This window comes from Apteryx rowi, unplaced genomic scaffold (assembly GCF_003343035.1).
Source record: "Apteryx rowi isolate R43461 unplaced genomic scaffold, aptRow1 scaffold_246, whole genome shotgun sequence".
Classification (NCBI taxonomy): domain Eukaryota; kingdom Metazoa; phylum Chordata; class Aves; order Apterygiformes; family Apterygidae; genus Apteryx; species Apteryx rowi.
The window spans coordinates 1,293,834-1,314,523 of NW_020448819.1; the positions used below are offsets into that span (position 1 = coordinate 1,293,834).

Below are 20,690 nucleotides of genomic sequence, written 5' to 3' on the forward strand. Positions count from 1 at the left end.
CTGCCCGCGGGCGGCCCGGCCCGGCCCGGCGGCGCCTCAGCGGCGGAGCGGGCTGCTGTTACCGCCGCGCGGCTGCGGCGCTGTGCTCATCGCCCGGGGCGGGGGGGGGGCTTGCGCCTTCGTCTTCTTTTCTTTTTTGTGCAAACCCGGCGTTTTCGCGTTGCTGGACTTGCCCTGTCTTCCTGCGGTATGCCTGTCCTCAGTGCTTGAATTGCTTTAAAAACCACGCTGTCGGAGTTAGCCAGAGTTGATGGGAGCGGTCTCTTCAGTTCGGGACAAGCTGTCCAGTGCTGGTCAGCGTTGCGTGGATCCTGTTTCTGCATGTGCAACCTAAGTTATAGTGCAAGCAAAAAATACCTTGATTGGGGGAGTCGGGGGGCCCCATGGACGTTTAAGGGCAAATTAAACTGTGTAGCCACTTGGCGAAGTTGTTCCAGAAAGGAGGTGGGTGAAGGGACTAAGTTGTTTTCTTCCTTCTTTTGGTGCTGTATTTGTCATCTTAATAGCAAAGCCTATATTTGTCACCGTAAGAGATGTCAAAACAGCTTTTTTTTAGCCAAAAAAAGGAGTTAGGATGACTCATGCTGCAAATTCTTGTGCGTCAAAATTTGGATGCACCGTTATTGTTCATAATTACTACGTATACTGTGCCATGAATGTGCAATGTATGCTTTGCTTATTGTAAAGGTGCTCCTCAATGTATATTCTGAGCCAGTGCTCTGCTGAGGCTGTAGTTTCTCCTCCTAGGTTACTGCTTCTCTTTTAGCATGTGCATAGATCCACTACAGGGACTTAACTTTATTTACATGAGTGGGCCTGGTGTATTTTCATACTGCCTACAACCATGATTTTATCATCTGTTTAATTTTAACTGTGAATTAGGATCTACATAAATAATAATTAAATGAGAGTGAGCATAATGCTTTCACATTTTTTTTTTTTTTAAGATGGGAAAATATGTAAAAACTAAGAATTTGCTTCTTGGTTGCATGTTCCCTGTTTCTCCCTCTGAATTTTGTCCATATTTACACTTTTTCAGCTATAACTTGTGCTTGTCATCTAATTCTTAACCTTCATCTGCACATCAAGTAGCTAAGATTGCTCCTCAGTTAGACCTTCTTATCTCCTCTTCATCTCATATACAACAGTGACATTATCTATTCTAATTTCAACAACAACAACAAAATCAAATGGTGTTGATGTTGGGAGGTCCCTAAAAGAGTTCATATTCACATGTGTGCATGCTTTCTTGCTCCCTTTCTCTGCTCTGTCTACAATCACTTGTCATGGCAGTGGCTTAATTCTTTAGATGAAATGGTACCTATAGGACTTGATCAAAGGGTCAAGGATGTAGCTCATTTTGCATGTGAATACAGAAGTAGCTCCCTACCCTGTTAAGTGCAGAAAAAGAAAGGAGAAAGGGGCAAAAAGTCCATTACCCCTAGTGCAGCTCCTGTTTCTTTGAACTGGAACGTTAGGCTCGTAGCTAGGGGTCATTGCGGGTTATTGTGTAAGTCATCTACTAAAAATACTGTCAGACTCCAGGAAATCACATGTTGGGTTGATATTTCTGATATATTAATTGTATTGTATTAGATGCTTTCATAATAAACAATTTTGATACATTAGTCTTTTAGTAAAACAGACATTAAAAGGACATTTTTGTAGTAAGAAATGGCTGCAGAGAAATTAATTTAGTTGGTATTGTGTCTACAGTTATATATTTTTACATGACAAGTTGCTGTCAGTGAGTGTCTGTATGTTCTCAGCTTTATGTCCATAAGTTGATAAAATATTCTTATGAGACAGCACTGTATATATGTAAAAAGGTGATTTTTGGATAGAGCTTGCTCAAAAGTTGATTCACTGTAGCTTTCTATTTAGAAGATCTCACCTTCTGCAGCTTGATTTTTTTTTAGAATGAGTCATAGCTTGCCTGAGCTATTGAAATGGAAAAAAACACTATAGAATTGAAAGTTTACTTACAGTGTTAACAGTAGTATTTGATCTGAATTGTCCAAAATCATAAAAAGTAAGACACAAAATGGGTAAACAGTTGCAAATACCTTTGTTAAAACACACCGCTGACTGACTTTTGTAAACTGTTTGTTGTTATAGATCTGTTGGTTCTGTCAAAGCTCTAGTGTTAAATAAGCAATTGTTTTTAATGGGGAATTACACTGAATAATATACAGTTGTTGTCCTTTAGTGTTAGCCTGACTAAAGAGGGAAGTTCTGGACAGTGCTTTTCATGACCCAGAATTCTAAAGTTCTTATGTATTTTGTAGCTAGATCAGTTTTTCTTACCAGTTCTCATGTCTTCCTGTATATTTTGTTCTTGTTGTTAGGTCCAACTAAAGTTTTAGTCTGATCTTGTTTTTTTTGTTGTTTTTTTTTTTTTTATTCAGAGCTCACCAGTTTTCTTTTGAGGATATGAGACAGATGGTAACATAAAGTGTAAAGTGAGTTGGCTTTACAAAGAGTCTTGGGCAATCTGAAGTGCTACTTGCTGATAAAATATATGAAATACACATCAAAATGGGTATTCTAGAATAAAGCATAGAGGTCTCTTCTGTGGCATCCAGTCTTATAAATATCCTAGCATGTGCAAGGCCATGTGCTAGACACCCTTGCTGCACTGTGGTTGTGGATCAAGCCAGGCAGCTGTAGGGTAGTGGGAGAAAAAAGGCTGGGAGGAAGAAGGGAGGATAAGAAACACTGGCTTACAGGTATTTTATATATAAAGCAATTAATTGAATACACAAATACATTTCTGAAGAAAATGAGTAAAATGCACTTTCAAGGAGCTAATCATGTAATACAGAAACTAGTCTTATCAGTCTTATGATTAGCATGTGACTTGACTCTGTGATGAAAATAATGATACAAACTAAAATACTGTACCAGATTTATGAAATCGTTCTGAAGAACCTATATCATCACACTGTCTAAAGATTAAAATCAATAATTTTACTTAAATTTAAAAAATAACCAGTCTTTCAAATAATGAAAGACTTCAAAATCCTTTTGGAATCTGCCTAGTTTTCAGCAATCTGATAAAAAGGAGAGATTATGAAATGCTGGAGAAAGGTTAATTTTGCTTTTTTACTAGTTTTGGTGAACTTGGATAAAGCTTGTTTACCCTGGAGGATGTGTTTTGATGAATTGTTTGGGGTGATTTTAGAAGAGATATGGAAAGAAGGCAGAACTGATGTAGCAATTAAAAAAAACATGTTATCCTTTATTGCTATGTCTGAAATTAGATCATGTAAAACCCTGCCTTTTTATATGATTTTGTTACCCAATGCTTTGGAAACTGAGACGGTCAGGTTCAGGACTATAGTTTTAGGACAGTAAGTTTGCTTTCCGGTTTCTTGTTTGTATATCCTGTCTTGTTTGACCAACCCAGGGCTGTTGAAACACCCATCACTTTACTATTCAGGCCGGTTGGTCTGAATACTTGGGCTCTGATCTTGTATGTGAAACTCCTATGGCCCCGTTTTTGCCGGGTTCCCACACTGTATCTTGTGATTAATCCTACTGGCAGTTCACGTGCGCTGATGTGTAACACCAGCGTTTCTGCCGTCGTGTTAGCAGTGAAGCCTGTTGCAGACCAAGTTTTACTGCCCTGACCTAGAATCCCTAGAAGCTGGAGCTTTCTGGGGGTGAGAGCAAGGCGTCTGCCCCAGCCACGGTCATCAGGAAGGAATCACCCGAGTCAGTTAAAGACTGGGCAGAAAGCTGCAGGCTGAGGTTCTGAAAATGCTTTAATTGTAGCACGACTTCAGGATTTCTCCAAAATGAACCGTATAACAAGACCTCAAAGATATTCATTATCCCCAACTTGCGTGATTAGTTGTTCTTAGTAACTTTGTAGCATTGATTAATTCGTTGTGGATCTTTGTAGTTGGATTTTTTTGTGTGTGATGTAAAATTGTGTGCTGAATTCCTGCTGAGTCTAAAAACATTATAAAAGTGTTAAAATTTTCAACAGTTTGTCTGCTTATGCAGCCTGTCTGCTTATGTATGCAGTCAGATTTATTTAATTCGGCATCCAGGAATACATTGGGATCTTAGATACATTCTCTATCTTCTTGGCAACTAAATTTACATAAGATTGTTACTGTGGACTATGGATGTTGAAGAATGTGAGCTGTTTTAATCTCCATATGTTTAAAGGTGGGCTTACTAGCTTTCTCTGCTTGAGAACCTGTAACCTAAAAAAACTATGGGAAGTGCCTGGAAGTATCCTTTATGGTACTGACCACTCGAGTTGATTTAACCTTATTTGTTGAGATTAGTCTAGTTCTGTTCCAACTTTTTATGACATTCTTGGTAACAAAACATAATAAAAACATTTGTCTTATTTTTGGAAAGTCCTTAATTGTATAGGCTAAAATTTAGGTTTAATTATGGTACGCAAATGAATCAAGAAGTTGAGAGCAGGTAGATTATTGGATGACTTACCAGTAATGTCACTGTTACGCATATAAGGATGTCACAATGCCATCAAATGGTGTTGCCATCGGCAGATGTGAGAGGAAGAAGAGGAGGGGTAAAGACACGTATAAGAATGGAGATTTATTTTATTATTACAAAGCCACCAACTTGTAACTGAAGAAGTTCATGAAATCCTCTGGAGTGCTCAGTTCAGTGCTGTCTTTCCTGTAAAAGAGGTGAGAAAACTTGCTCTGGTTTCCCTTGGCTGGTATTTCTGCAGCCCTAGGCCTCCTGCCAAAGCACACAGCGCTTCCTTCACTCTGGGCACTGGCAGCTGAAGAACTCCTTCATGCAGGTTATTAAGAACCATAAACCAAAATGGATTTGTAAGTAATATAGAAAACATAGATCTCTTGCAGGTCAGAACAGAGAGGTTTTGGCTCAAGAGAAGTTTCAGTCTCTCGTAAGTGGTAGGCAATGAAGTTTGGAATTAAAAAAACTAAATGGCTATAAAGAAAATACAGGACTTGGAGCAGGTGCAAGATACTGGATTGAACATTTTGATGGCCTCTGCAGAGTTTCAAACATGCAGTTAGAACTTGAATAACAGTGGTATTACGTACATATGGATGTAATACATATCGAGTGTTTGCAAAGACAGTGATGACAGATGAGTTGAAAACCAGTTCTCAGTATATACAATTGTAAACTTACATTGAGCATGTTGCAGCACCCTCAGGTGAGTGCAAAAAGTATTTTGGGATCAGTTGCATAAACGCTTCAGGAAAACCCCAAATTTTAAGATAACTGAGATCAATTGGAATCAAAAACTGCTGTTAACTGTTGCTATTCATCTGGTTGCTTTTGGGTGATCATTGTTTATAGACATTGATCTGGCTCAGACCTATGTACTAGCATTTGACTTAAACATGCACAGCCTGTTTTGCCAATAAATTTGGGAAAAACCCTTTGGGGTTTGTGCTTTTGGGGGCCACATTTTTTTATTAGCTACTTACATTCTTTCATTGAAGATAGCTCTCAGGAGTTTCTGTTAATTGGGTTTCAAAATGGTGCTTTAATTGTTCAAACATTGAACTTAGTTTTGACTATGCTGGCTAATTTTTAATTAAAATAAGCTTACTAAAATAACTATGAAAGATTAAAAATGTTAGGCAGACTCATATACCACTTAATCCCACTCCTGCTCTGTAATATTCTTTTTGCAGCTGGAACCTAGAATCCCCGAAGAGCCTCACTGATTCCAAGGGACTAGTTGCCTGGAACTCATTACAGAAATGAGGCCTTAAAGAATAGGATGTAGTTTTACTTTAAAGTGCTATAGGTTAAAATTCAACATCTGTTTTAACTGATTTTTTTTCTTGTACAGATTGTCTTTTAGGTGAGAATGAAAAATCATTAAATATTTTCTATATTGAATAGGGATGCTGCTTGCAGTTCAAACATCCCCATTCTTTCCCTTTTCCTTCTAGTTCAGTCACCCTGCCACCTGCAATTTTTGAGCCGGAGAAAGAATTCCCACAATGCCATAGTAATGCTTTATATTTGTTCCTGCTGTCTTTGCTTCACTGGGTCTTTCTCTGTCATTTCTGTTATGTAAAAGTAGTATGAAACTTTTTCTTTTAATGACATCTTTCTTAGTATATTGGCTCTATTGCATCTAGTTTGTGGATTAATTTCATAGCTACTGAACATCAGCATCCAGTGTTCACTGTAATGATAGTATAGCAACATATATATACATGACACTGGTACTTCAGGGCAGGTTTTGAGCATTGCTCTAGGAATTAGGCTACTTCTTAAAAAGCTGCAAGAAGAAATACAGAGTTCTTTTAGTTCCCTTTTTTTCTATTGTCAAAAGCAGTTCTATTGTCAAAAAGTGGTTTGTAGTGATTTGCAATTCTTGTGTGAAGGGGAGGAACGTGGTATTGTTATAAAGTGGTTTCTCTAAGAACTTCGAAGTTGCGCAGAAAAGCAGTGATACGAGGGAATGTTGATACTATGTCTTGCAATTTACTCCTTAAGAAAATGTCATTGTGTAAATATTCTATCTTACATGAAATTGTCTTTCCTAGCTATTGTATTATGATAACATAGCACCAGGAGGAACAGTACTCTAGCTGGAAGGTATTGGTCTTTTATATTTAATTTGTTCATTGCCTTCCAAGAATATTGCGTAGTTGATCTGCTCTTGCTTTTGTATGAATTTGCTGGTGGGACAATTTATTTTGCAGGGAAATAACGGTGGGTTAATCATGCAACAGAAGTTGAAGAGAATGTTACATTCATAATTCCCATTGAAATAACAATCAAGAAAGAGATAATGAGATTAAGTTCTTGGTTTGAAGGCTTAATTACTGACCTTGAACTTTTGAAATTTGTAATTTTTCCTATATTGAAATTTGACTACCAAACTTGAGGTAACCTTTGAAGGAGGCAAAAAATAGGGAATGATAATAAAATGAAATGGAGGTGTGTAGCTTCAGAAAATATCAGCTGAAATCTCCTAAGATTTCACAGAAGCTGCATAATCTGATGAATCACATTGGAAAGATGAATCATTTGAACAAACAGTAAAGTTCTGTGACTTAATGATGTGGCTTAGAAATAACAAGGAGATGCCAGATCACAAAGAAATTGTATAACATTGTCAGAAAAACTTGAAAAGTTAATAGAGTATCTTAGAGTAAGCAACTAGTATATTAATGAGATGAAATGTTTAAACTAAAACTGAGTGATAAGCGTTCATTAGTGGGGTGAAATCTGTAGATTCAAAGACCTCCTTGCTCTCATACATACTTAGCATTTGTCTGGAAGAGACAGTGAAACAGATAATTAAGACCAGTTTATTTATTGATTTCCATCCATGAAAAGCAGGACCTATTCCCACTTCACCAATTTTGTTCAGTATCTAAGTGTAGTGGCATATTTCTACTCAGTACTCTGAACAAGTCTGTAATCATGAGCGCCTATTATATCTGTGCTGTTGATGCAGAGAAACACAGATCTTGCCATACTTGGAGTAATATTCTGTGCACTTCAATATCCTCCGTTTTCAAACGGTATCTGCCTTGCTTCAGGGCAGGGAAACCCATAGCATCTTCCAGGCAGAATTAGCCTGGGTACAGGGTTAAGCTGGAAGATAAAGGGCAGGTTTAAACAAGAGTTGCAGGCATTTAAATTGGAATTCAGCATCTCAGTTATTGTTTAATATTACGTTTGACTGCACCCATGATACCTGATTTTTCTTTTTTTGAAGTAATTTGTAGTGTGAGAAGGATGTCTTAGTACTAGAAGTATTTCCTCCTGAAAAGCTTTCAGCTATACATTTACAAAAATTACGTCGTGTTGTTTACAGCTCTGGCTTAGAGGCATTCAGATTCGGATTATTCCTTGATGCTTTCTGTATTCGGTGCTTCTCCGTTTTAGTTGGGCTGTAATTCCTGTTTGTAATCTTGCTTTCCTGTGAGGGAGCTTTGTAACATTAAGTACATGTAAAAATTCCAAAGTAATTTTATGACTTCTTTCAAAAGTATTCAGGGATCTAATGCTTACTTGACTGCTTTTCTTTATAGCAATATCTTTTCTTTCTTCAGTTTACATTTTTATCTCCTTCTTCCCCAAGCATAAATCCCATCTCATACAAATTTTCATTCTGCCAGAAGTAAAACTTCTGATTTTTCTGTTTGTGAAACTGTTTTTCACTGATTCTACAGAGGCCACTGTGTTCAGAAACTTTCTATCCTGGAGGTGTTAATACCAACCAGGTCTTTATCAGCTGCGCTGTACCATACCCACGTAGCGCCAGCAGTCTGCTGCCTTCAAGGTGGCCGGTCTCTGTACGTGGATAAATGGGAAGGAGGTGATCCAGAGGCTCGCAGAACCGCTCCTCGTTTTAAGAATGATACAGTATTTTAAGAAGGGGATTTTATTAGCTGATTCCCTTTTATATTTGTAATTTTAAACTTTACATAGAATGTCATTAGGTTTTCATTTCCAGAGTTTTTCTTTGCCTATCCAGAAACATTTAGTATGCAGTTGATTTGATTGCTAGAGAGTTGGTTAAAATGTCATGGCTGAAGACACAGAACAGTAAATAAGTAGAAAACTGGGCAGTTTTTGGTGGACTACGTTCTGTACAGTCTTAAAACATGGCAAACGTCTATGAAATCCCTTGAGCCTTATGACCTGAAAATGGGAAAATAAATACAATGAAACAAACTCCTTGTTATATAAGTGATATTGATAGAACTGTACAAAATTGTGTTATGCCTGTGTGTGTGCTGTGGAGACTTAGCCTTGGATCTGGTTTTGCTCACAAGTGAAATTAATTCACCAGTTACTAACCCAAATTCATGTAGTGATTTACTTGGCGATATAAAAGGTGACATTTTCACCACAAAAAAAGGTCAGTTTAGTTGGTACTGTATACTCGTGTCAGGCCCCTCGCTAAAACCCTTCTTGTAAAACAGGGTTGAGGTTTATTGGCAGTTGGGTACAGGAATGAGCCGCGTGACTGTATCGTGCTTGGCTCTAAGCGTTACGCTCTCGTTTAGCGCTTCTGGGGTTGGCTCCAATTTCTCTGTCCGTCTGTCAGCACGCGGCCGAGCGCTTCCCCTCCTCCCGTCCATTCATCCGCGACCCAGCGTCTCGCCTTTTCACTCGGCAATAAATTAGATAGCCAGAGACGACAACTTCAGAATCACATTTTCATTATTAGTGTTTAAAATGTTGTTGTTAAACAAATATGTCTCATAGCATCTTTGTTACGCTAACAGTGGAAGTTTCAGCATGTGAAGCAGTTTTTTTCCTATTTTATTCTCGCAGTTTTGCGGTGTGAGTGGAGCGTGTGGGGGGGGTATGTTTAATGGCACCGTGGTAGATGATATAACTCTCTTGCTTAAGTGTCTAGTGTCTTACTAGTAAAATTCTTGTATATCTAAGATGATGGCAAAGTTACAGCATTTATGATATAACCACCAATACAAAGATATAAAATACTTTCCTGAATCCTGAGAGTACGCTCAAGATAGCAATACAGACTTTAATTTACTTTTGTTCATTTCATTTCATCATAATAAGGGGATGATATTTCTTTACCAAGTTACTTTTTAAATTGCTCTAAGTGTGAAAAGCAAAATTGATTCAATTACACAATCTGCAATTTTATTATATCACTTTGTCTTTAACATGACTGTTTCTCAGGATCTGGACCATAACTTATTTAGTCCAGTTTTACGAGTTTTGCATGGAAGTAAATTTCTTGCTCTCTGTATCACTCACAGCCTATTCTCTAATATACTTATTCATGTATTAGCAGTGCTTAAGTAAAAATAATATCTAAAATTTCTTTTATTTAAGGCTTCAGAAGGAGACAAATAACAAAATGAACACTCTAGCTATTAAGAGAATAACAAACGAAATTATCAAATCACCTGAGGATAAGCGAGAATATCGTGGACTGGAATTGGCAAATGGCATTAAAGCACTTCTCATCAGCGACTCCACCACAGATAAGTCTTCAGCAGCACTTGATGTACACATAGGTATTTAATACATTTTGTTTTCATTAGATCATTAATAAAAACTGCTTTAAGTTTTGATATTTTAATTGCAAATAAACTGATGGAACTATACAGCAAAAATTTGGTAACCTTTACAGTAGTATCCAATTGGCAGCCTGGCCTTTTACTGTAATTTAGAGTTTATTTAATTTTTTGATGTATCAAGTAGGAAGTTATTAGAGCTAATTAAATTCACTAGATGTATTCTGTGTTTACTCAAGTGTAGCTCAGTCTGCAGAGAGACTTTTTTAACCATTAAGTTTCAAGTTACGGAAGATCTTTTAGATGCAGAAAAGGGGAGGGTATGAGTGCAATTATTTCAGATAGCTCCATCTTTCATGTCAGATGTCTTTTCATGTTAAGTTACTGATGCGTAGCAGTAAGAAAATGTTGTAGTGCTGGAGGAAGCGGGGAGGCAGCCCCTAATGTCTATGATGCCTATTTGTGCAAACAGAAATATTGGGAATAGAAGGCAAAGGCAGGTACTTTGTCTCTTTAAAATCACTAAAGTATTTCTCTACTTACATGGTTTCGCAGTTGGTTTCAAAATGTGATGCACCCACACATTACCTACACGTCCTTACTCTTCCTCTTTCTGTCTTTGTAGTTGGGCGCTCTTGCTGCCAATGGTGTTAGGACAGATGTAGCGTAATCTTGAAAACTTCTGGCCCCTCTTGTAGTGGGGATGGCTGTCACAAGTCATTATTTAGTTCAGAGGGTCCTAACTAGTTTTGTTGGATACCATGGCAGTAATAGCCAACTGCTGTGTCCAGTTCCTACAGATGTCTCCGTTGCTTTCACCTCTGCTCTCCCATTGCACCTTGTTGCACACTCCAAAGCAGGACTGCCAGACTCAAATTTCCACATTTCTGGCTTTTGCTCCTACACACCATTGTCATTTTTTAGTCTGTGTGCCTTCAAACCTGCTACCTGATCATCAGTAGCTGCTTGTTTTCAAGCAATTACAGCTTATCCCTAGTCTTATAAACCACAAGATAAATACCTCCTTAATGGCATCTGGCAATTGCTACCTCTTAATGCAGTGCAGTTATTGAAATCAAGGTATAGAAGTCAGAACATTGTGATCTGCCAGATCTTTACAGATTATGAGTCATGGACTTCAGTTTAGAAATTGTCTCTTTATAAGCCAATGCAGGCTGATTTGGTGAGGCAGTTTGAGACACTAATTGGTTCAGTTACTCATTTTAAATTTCCTTTTCTTGAGTTTAGTTGACTATAACTGCCCAAGTGTCTACTTGCATTTACAGAACTGGTATAATTGACTGAGGCAACAAGCCATAGTATAAAATGTGTTAAAAAAACTTAATGTTTTAACATTACTTTTCATGAATGGTTATATGAATGGTTATATGAATTTTTTTCTTCTGCAGGCTCCTTATCTGATCCCCCAAATATTGCTGGGCTTAGTCATTTCTGTGAGCATATGCTGTTCTTGGGAACAAAGAAATACCCAAAAGAGAACGAGTACAGTCAGTTTCTTAGCGAGCACGCTGGGAGCTCAAATGCTTTCACCAGCGGCGAGCACACCAACTATTACTTTGATGTGTCACATGAACATCTAGAAGGTGCACTGGACAGGTAAACGGAGTCTTGCTTACTTTTAGTTTGGTAATATTTGTGCTATTTGAAATTGCATAAAAGTTCTTGCTGATAGTTTTATCTTTGTAATAATAAAGAAAAGGTTGAGAGCGCTGTGTTTAGTTAAAGTTGATATTAGATGTTCAGTACAAAAAAGTTCTGCTCAGACTTTTTCAGCTGTCAGACTTACTCATCAAGGCAGATTTTCAAAGTCCAAGGACTGTGTTTACAGTGAATATTTTTGAAAATATTTGGGGCACAGAATGTGGTCACTAACTTTTGCATTGTACAAATACTGTGATTATATGATCAAATATTATGCTTGCCACAGGATCCTTACATCATTCATAGTATAAGAAGGATGAAGTCTAGAAATGAAATAGGATTCGTTTAGTAAAAGGAACTGACTAAAATCCCTGCCTTTTGTGGGAGGGACGGAAATTGAAAGGTGTGTAGTCAGTGAGGCAAAGCAAGCGGATTTTGTCATGGGTGAGAAATGTTGTGGGAAGTTTTTTGTTCCCCCCCCCCCCCTTGCCTATGCCATAGAATTCTTATGTATGTTTTCTGGAAGTCTGACAAAAGATTGATTTGATTTGCAAGATGAAGAGCCTCTTGCAGCTAAACCTCAAAGCCATGGAATTGTTGAATGTATGAAGTATGATGTAAGGTTGATCCTTGTAATATTTTGTATGATGAATCTGTTATTGTCTGCCTTTATAAATAGAGAAATAAAGATAGTGAATGCAAGTCAAAACTGTTCTTGGATTAGGAATTCTGCTTTTTTTTTTTTTTTTTTGATCAAATTAATATATTCAGCTATTTTCAGGAAGGATTTTAAGCTTTATACTTTCCTGTTAAATTTTTTTTGTGTACAGAGCTCTTGACCTGAAAAAAATTGAAAATTTTCTGTTTAGATTTGCCCAGTTTTTCCTGTGCCCTTTGTTTGATGAGAGCTGCAAAGAAAGGGAAGTGAATGCAGTTGATTCTGAGCATGAGAAGAATCTAATGAATGATGCCTGGAGGTTGTTTCAATTGGAGAAGGCTACTGGAAACCCCAATCATCCCTTCAGTAAATTTGGAACAGGTTTGTCAGAATATAATTATCCATCCATTGGAGTTTTGTGTAACATACGTAGTAATACTGTTTATATAAAATTGGTAAAGACAGGACTGAAACAATTCCCTTTTTCCCCCCTCCATGCATGTTTATTGTGGTGCTTTATTGCATTTTCCACATCATAGACCAAACAGAGCTGGACAAAAACACAGAAAACAGAGCGATACAAAATTTGCAGTACGATGATGATGGACCCTTTATGATTCTAATAATTACTGCAGTGGATGCTATTTTCCAGTGACTGGATTGAGTTGTCATAATTTGGGACTGTAAATCTTTGTGCACAACAAAGTGAACAACCAGAGTTTGAATTGCTGTTAGCCGCATGCTATTTTGCTAAGAAGTGTTGCTGTAAGAGAAGGTAGTGAGCAGAAGGGTAAGCGAAGTAGTGTGACGATCATTGAAGGAGAATATAAAAACAAAATCTTAAGCATAAAACACAACAGCAGTAGATGGCTAGGAAAATTAGTCTTGGACAAACCCTGATTTTATGGTTATAGGTTTTTTTTCAGGCTTTATTATTCACAGAATACTCTGTAACAATTAAAAAAGCCCCAAAACCTCAATTTGAAAAACATTAGATGTCATGGTTATGAATAAAACCACAAATTGTTGACATTTTTGGCAAAGTTTAATTGGAGTTGTTTTCACTGCAGTTATTTTCTGCGTGAATTGCAAGCTTATTTGTGGAACTATCAAAGTAATAGGGCCATTAATTCGTGTATTGTACTGTTTAGTCCTTGAGCATCAGTGTTATTTGTGGCTGGGTCAGTTAGCTGGAAGAATAGTTGGTGCAAATACTGGGTGCTGTAGGATGATGGGAAGGCAGATAATGAGCTTTAAGGCTGGCTGCTTCCTCCGTCTCAAGAACAAGAAGAATATTTTTGTGTTTGATGATGTGAGAGGCTGGTAGCCAGCAGCAGCAAGAGCCTGTGTTGACTGTTTTCTAATAAACAGAGGCTCTCTGAAATGAGAAAATTATAACTGTATTCCCCCAAAAGGTTAATTCAGAAAGGTAGTGTTAGGAATTACGTATTGATACGCAGGCAAGCATCCAAAGTACATTCTGTAATCTCAGAAGGGTAGAATTTGGCCTTCCTGAATTCTTGAAGAAATTTTTTGCTGTTACTGAAGAGAATATTTTTACATTTCTCCACAGCATTCAGAAAACGTCAGTGAAAGTTGTAGAAACAGTTTTCTACAATTTAGGAAGGTTTTACAGCTGGCAAAGGTGAACTGGTCTCATGGGGAGAACACCTGAAGTGTGCTGGAATTCCACAGCAACAGTAATACTCAACTCTTCTTAGTTTAGGCTCTCATTCTGAAATTAAAGTATAGCATGTAGCCTTCTTGTAGATCTGATTTTGCAGGACTAGAGCCCAACTTTGGCTTGTATTTACTCAGGGTTGCCAGCTGTGATACAGTTTTCATGACAAGTGCGATTGGCATCCTTTTTAATTTTTTTTTTTTTTTAATTTTTTTTTTTTGACCAGCCGAGATGTTGTTACACAGCCTAGCAGAATACAGCAGTGACTCCATTTGGTGCTTCAGGGCTCTGCTCGTTGCTGTGGAGCCTGTTTTGCCAGTGAACCTTCTGGTCCCCTTTGTGTATCCAGAGAAACAAATATACCTTAATCCTTCAGTTTTCTTGTTAGTATGAGTATCTTGTCCCCGGATATCCTTTGCTCATCTCACTGAATTGCTACCTGTGACAGCAATTCTACTCCATCAGCACCTCAACTGTGTCCAGTACTTCCCCAGGCAATCTGCAGCGTCCAGTGTCCATCCTCTTACATCCATAGGTGTCTTCCCACAGTTGCCTCTTAAGGTACTCCAGCACACTTACTGTGCTAAAGCTAGTGCTTTACCTTTTCCTGATTAACATAAATATTGATTCTGTGGGAGTGAAGGTGCTCGGGTATTTAAAACTTCTGCATTTCGCTTGTCTGCAGGCTTAAAACTGTATGATCTGATATGCTGCTGTAGTTTATAGCGTGGGAAGGAACATCAGCAAAATATTTTAAAGTGTGCTACCTTGATGATCCTTTTTAAGCTTCGTTGGGAATCCTTGCTTTTATTCACTTACATGTGAAGCTTTAAAATGAAAGAAATGTATTGCTTCAGGCAGCCTCTCTGCATAATATATTGTTGGCTGTTGTAATGAGACTTGTCTCTAGTCACCAAACATCTGGACATTATGCTTGTCTTGCATTATACATGTTGCTAATTTTGCCTTGTTGGTTTGTGTTAACTCTTTACCTGTGATAGTAGGATTTGTGCACTGGCATGTACCAGGAGCGCGCTCTCGGTGTTTTCTCTCATTCGTGCTGTTTTTTCTTTAAACATACAGATTTACTTTGGTTCTACATTCTCTTGCCTTATCCCTCCTTTGCATCCTTTGCTCTCCTCTGTAAATGATCTGTGTTTGGCTTCAGTGAGTTACTGGTTTCACAGGTGGCAGATAGAGTTTACGGTTTTGGTCTGTAGATTCTATGGACGTTTTTGTGTGTCCATGTAGTAAAGGGAAGTGGGGTTGATTAAAATGCAGTGTGTTCTGTGTAGATTCTAATTTTTCTGTTGTTTCAAGCCTCCTACTCTTGTACTAAACAAGAATTCTGCTTTGACTATAAACATAGACTATTTTCTTATAGGAGATTATGGAAAGCTTTGATATTGATGTAAAGTTTGCACCAATTAATAGGAAATGACTCAATGCAGAAAGCTGTGTCCCTCCTGCAAATATGGGCTTATTTAGGGACAATTTTCATGGTTCTGCTGCTTTCTAGTTGTATTCCCCTTTGCAGCAACAGCTTAGCTGTTTGTGAAGCAGGAGCTGAACAGTCACAATTTACAAACCATGTGTTGCAATTAGTAATTATTTATTTCAGTTTGTCTTAACGTGTGCTGAACTGCCACAAATTATAGCCTTGTACAATGATTCCTGTGACAGATACGTGTATATGGGAGTAAAAACCTGCTGCGGATGTGCCAAAGAAAAAGCTTTTCCTTCTGAATTAGAGCCTGGGTTTAATTATACTGCTTAGAAATAACCCATTTAAATTAAAGGACTGATTTAGAAGACTGAAACTTCCTAGGTTCTTGAGGAGGATGCAGACTGAGAACAGAAGTATTTATTGCTCTGGTGAACTGAGATGATATTGATCCAATTTGCTTGTTATTATGTACACTAATTCTTTTTAAAATGACTGTCCATTTGGAGCAGAGCATATTCATTCATTCATGGTTTTTCATTTTGATTTGTAAATTCATAAACATAAAGTTATATATGTCATCAACAAGCTATATCATTAAATTTTGTTTTATGTTACAGGGAACAAACTCACTCTGGAAACTAGACCAACCAAAGAAGGAATAGATGTAAGACAAGAGCTATTGAAGTTCCATTCTACTTATTATTCATCAAATTTAATGGCTGTTTGTGTTTTAGGAAGAGGTGAGAACCCAGAGTTTTGTTCTGTTTGTTGAATAATACTTTTAAATGTTATTTATGTTCTTTAAAATGAAGCGTATGCAAGTCTCTGAAAATCTAAAGAAGGGAAAAAGGTAAAAACTGTTTAAACTGTACAAGCTGATCAAATATAATTTTATATTTAGTGAAGTCTCCAACTTGCAGTGTGTAAATTTAAATGTTTATAAAGTCACTATAGAAAAAGAAATGAGCTGAAATTTTAAATACATTATCAAATCACCAGTTACTGTCATTGTCTGTATATTTGTCTTATGAAGACTAACACCTCTCTGGTTTCAGATGTTAGAAGGGCTTTTGTTATTGTTTTTATATTTTAAATCTGTACTTCAACTACAAATATTTCTCTGTATTGTCAGAGGATAAAGGAAATGTTGAAATAGTGTTAGGAAAAATTTAATATTATTAGCTAGTTTTATTTTAGAGATTTGTGAGCCTTTTAGCAGACCTAATCTCAAAATACCTCACAGAACTTATTCTAGAATGACTTTAGCCAAAACCTCCAAGATAGAAGTACTAAAGCTTCAGCTGTTTATTTTATAGTAACTTAAAAATTAGCAAGGAGCCTTTGCTTCAGTTTCTGAATGAAGTTCCAGTTGCTTAACACCTTCTACAATCAAGATGCTATTTTATGTGGGTTTGCCAAAAGCTTAATAACAGCATGTTGAAAACTGTTTGCTTATTGAAGAAAATGCTCTGGCAAAGCAGTATTTATATGGTGTTTTACAATAATCCTTCAGTGGATATGAACAGAATAAAATTCATTAGCAAAGGCAAGCCCTCTCTACAGCTCTTTCCGATAACAGAAAGCTAAGTAAGAAGGTCATTGATGAAGCATGCCTGTGTAATTTTAATCATAGAGTATAAATGAATATTTTTTTCTTGTAGATTTTAAGACCAACAAACATGGTGAGGATGATGTTTTTACTTAAATGAAGTTTTATGTGTATATTCATTGCTGGATCAGTTCCAGGCTCCCTGATTCGCCTCAGTTAGATTTATTATTACAACACATCTACTGTATCATCACATATTTGATTTTTTTTTTTTTTTTTTACAGTTGCAAACTGAAGAGTAAAATGTGTGTATATATATATTTTTAAAGCTGCAGTGTCAGATGTCTGTTATGTGTAGGGATATATTTAACACAAATAGGGTTAGATGAATGTCACGTGAAAAAATGCTTTACATATTCTGCTGTTATCAAGGGGAAATTTCTGCAAGTAAATACTATAATATTGATGAAGATAACCTACAAATATTTTTCAATATTGTGAACTTATTCCTATTTGAAACAGGTATTTCCTTTTTCTCTTCCAGTTTTTTCTTTTGCTTATTTTACCAGAGCAAAATAAAAAGTCCTTTTTTTTTTTTTCCTAGAGTTTCCTAAAAAGCTTAGAAAGGAGTATGCAAAGCTGTTTCCTCATTGAGGAAGCGAGCCTGTTGTCTACAGAGACATTTATTTTCTCTAAAATATTTATTTATTAATTGAAGATAAATAGATATTGATGAGAGGTTAAAACTACTGAAGCAAAATTATTTTCCTCGTTTAACAGTTTTGTTTTCATGATATCCAGACATTAAAGGGTTTTTTACGAGCTCTTTGCTGGACATGCAGTATTCCAGGACAGACGAAATCTGAATTTCTAGTATCAATAAAATGCAGAAAATAGCCTTAAAGCACCTTACCTTTTGAGTATTTTTGAAATTTGCATGTATATGTATATGTAATATATATATAAACACCACAAAATACAAAAATATCCTTGTTAAAATCTTGCATTTAAGTATTTTCACTAGTGATCTTCTGCAGTAGAATTCCTTCAGTGTGAGTTGCCCTCCTAAATACTTTGATATTCAGGAAAAAAAGTTAAGAGCTTTTGAAAGATAGATCTATGGGATTTTTTTTCTTTCAATTTTGTAAAAATAAACAAACAAAACCTTTCTATTGGGCTTTTTTGCTCAGTTTGCTTCTATACAAAATGCCATGCAACTGCCCTTATTAGCCATATTTAATTAAGCAGTTGTCACTGTAATAGTGAAGTGCAATTTGGACAAAAGTTACATCTTATTTTCCCTGCACTTAGATGTACTTTTTTCACTCTCTGTTCTTTTTCCTAGCAGAAAAATAGACAATTATTTTCCAGAAGGATGTATATTAATGACTTATTTGGTTATTTGAGGGCTTATACGCACATGACTATCAACAGAATTGAAGTTCCAGGTTCTTCCTGATTTTTGATTATAAGAAGTTCCCCACATAAAGGCAAGCTGCAGAAAATAAACCTTATTAGCATTATTCTGTAAATTCTCTGCTGAAATACCTTGTCATCAATTTAGTAGTACTGCTAATTAATACAAAAAAGTTACAAATGATATAAAATAAAAATATATTGAGTTGCACTTTGCAAGTCCCACATGAACTTCTGACTCTTGTGCATTCTGAAATAAATGGGTTTCTAAAGCTGTGCTCAGTCTAGTAGTTTTCAGATATTCTGATTCTTCTACCCTCTTTTTGTTTGTATAAAATATGAAATAAAAAACATATATAAAAAGATGGTGGAGGAATCAGAATATGATTTCTCTAATAAATAGTGATAAATATTCAAAACAAAAGTTTGCTACAGTTAAATCATGAACTTCAAATCAAAAGATCAAAGATCTGCTTGTTTTAATAGACTCAGCAAAAATAAAATCTAATCAAAAGCAAAATTCACTGAATAATCATGGAACAACTTTAGTATGCAGTTCACATGTAGAATCCTAAATAGAAACTTTTCCGATAAGAAACCCTCTGGCAACTGAAAATCAGTCCTTAGAAACAAAAACCTCACAGTAACTCAAAGTAAACCTCGAGTAAAGCTTGAATGATCGTGCTCTTTGCCCATATTGAGATGGTATTTTTGTTTAGCTTTACAGAAACTTGAGCAGGAAAACTTGAATTCAGGAAGACTTGAATTCAGACTTCTCTGTGTATTCATTGATTTATAAAGAAGCTACTCCATTAACCAGAAACACTATTGTGATCTTGTTCGTTGGTTAAAAAGGAAAAAGTGGTTTTATGTTTAGAATTATTATCCTCACAATGTAAATTTGACATAAATTTGAAGATTTGCCAGTAAGAATTAGATGCAGTAATGTATACCTCATTTTTTACTAAGAAGCCACTGTGTAAACTTAAAAAAAGAAGAAGAAAAGGACATGAAGAAAGGTTGGAAATAATTCTTCGAAGCTGATAGTTCATTGCACCTCAGTCTTTTATCAGACCGTGTTAAAGAGAGTAACAGGATGAATAGAAAACAACTGGTTTTGGTTGTAGTAGTATAAAAATGTAAACTTCAGCCTTGGCTGAATGTCTGCTAAAGTAAGCCTGTACCTTTCAGCAGTAATTTTAGTGTTACTGGCTAAGATTGAGCCTGAAAAAGTATTAGTGGTACCTGTCTAACCTGATGTTCAGCACTGCTCCCATTCTGTAAATATAATCTTACATACTTTTTTCTGACATGGGTAATAAAAATAGTGGCCATTAATACAATTATATGCAGTTCACAAAGTATTAACATATGTTTAACCATCTTGGTTTGCACTGTTCTTTTTCCCCTGCAGCTTTCTGTCACTGTAGTGTAGGAGCTTGCATATGATGGGCAAAACAGTCTTTCTTGATAGGCAAGAAAGATTCCACTTTCTACATTTAGGGGAGATTGTCTTGACTAGCAAGGTGACTGCTCTTTGAGGTCTTTCAAGGATTAAAGTTGTGCTTTGAGACATCCAAGAAACCCTGAATTTTTTTCTTCAGCTCCTACCATGAAAGGTGTGGGTTAAAACGACTTGAAGGAGAAGTCTCTCTTATCTTATTCTTACTTTTACAAATGCTCCAAAATGCCTCTGTTTAGGCAGATAGCTATTTTGAAGGCAGTATTTCAACAGAATTGATGTTGGTACCGTTTAGCGGAATTGACACACAACGTCAGGTTCTTTCTGCAAATGTTCTTCGTTTCATTTTTGGCGAGTTCTAGAATCACACACTGAAGCTAGAATGGATATAAAAGTAGAGGTCACACATATGTGGATGAAATTATGGGTCACTGAGGACACGTGACTCTGGCTCATGGTGTATATGAAGTATTGGAGGTGGGCTGAGGCTGAATAAAATCGAGTTTTGACAAATACGCTTTCACTCTGGAAAAATGTGGATTACACACAGTGCTGTGGAACACTTGTAACTGTATTTCCATGCCCCTTATGCTTTTTGTGTAATGTTTATTTTTGTAAATGTTCAATACCTGATGCATTTTCTCTTCAGTTCCAGCTTAGATTCATCGGTACAGTTCAAAGATTTTTGTTTTTTCCCCTGTTTTAAGGATCCGTTTTAATTACAGTGGAAACATTCCTTTAATAAGCACAGTGCTTTTGTTATAGTTCAAAAGTTAAGCATTAAAATAGATGTCCTTTCTGAAATTAATAA

The 20,690-nt window shown here is 36.5% G+C and overlaps 1 protein-coding gene across 2 annotated transcripts in view; it reads left to right on the top strand.

Annotated features, from left to right (window-relative positions):
- Positions 1 to 146: 146 nt before the first annotated feature.
- The window catches only part of IDE (insulin degrading enzyme), a 31,218-nt gene continuing 10,674 nt past the window's right edge, over positions 147 to 20,690 (top strand). The window contains exons 1-5 of one of the 2 annotated variants that reach the window (XM_026066699.1): positions 147 to 444; positions 9,820 to 10,004; positions 11,414 to 11,621; positions 12,536 to 12,705; positions 16,070 to 16,192. In XM_026066699.1, coding sequence (XP_025922484.1) covers positions 9,845 to 10,004; positions 11,414 to 11,621; positions 12,536 to 12,705; positions 16,070 to 16,192 — 661 coding nt within the window. In that variant the 5' untranslated portion in view covers positions 147 to 444; positions 9,820 to 9,844. The remainder of the gene's footprint in view (positions 445 to 9,819; positions 10,005 to 11,413; positions 11,622 to 12,535; positions 12,706 to 16,069; positions 16,193 to 20,690) is intronic. The other variant, XM_026066700.1, reaches the window with a different exon arrangement.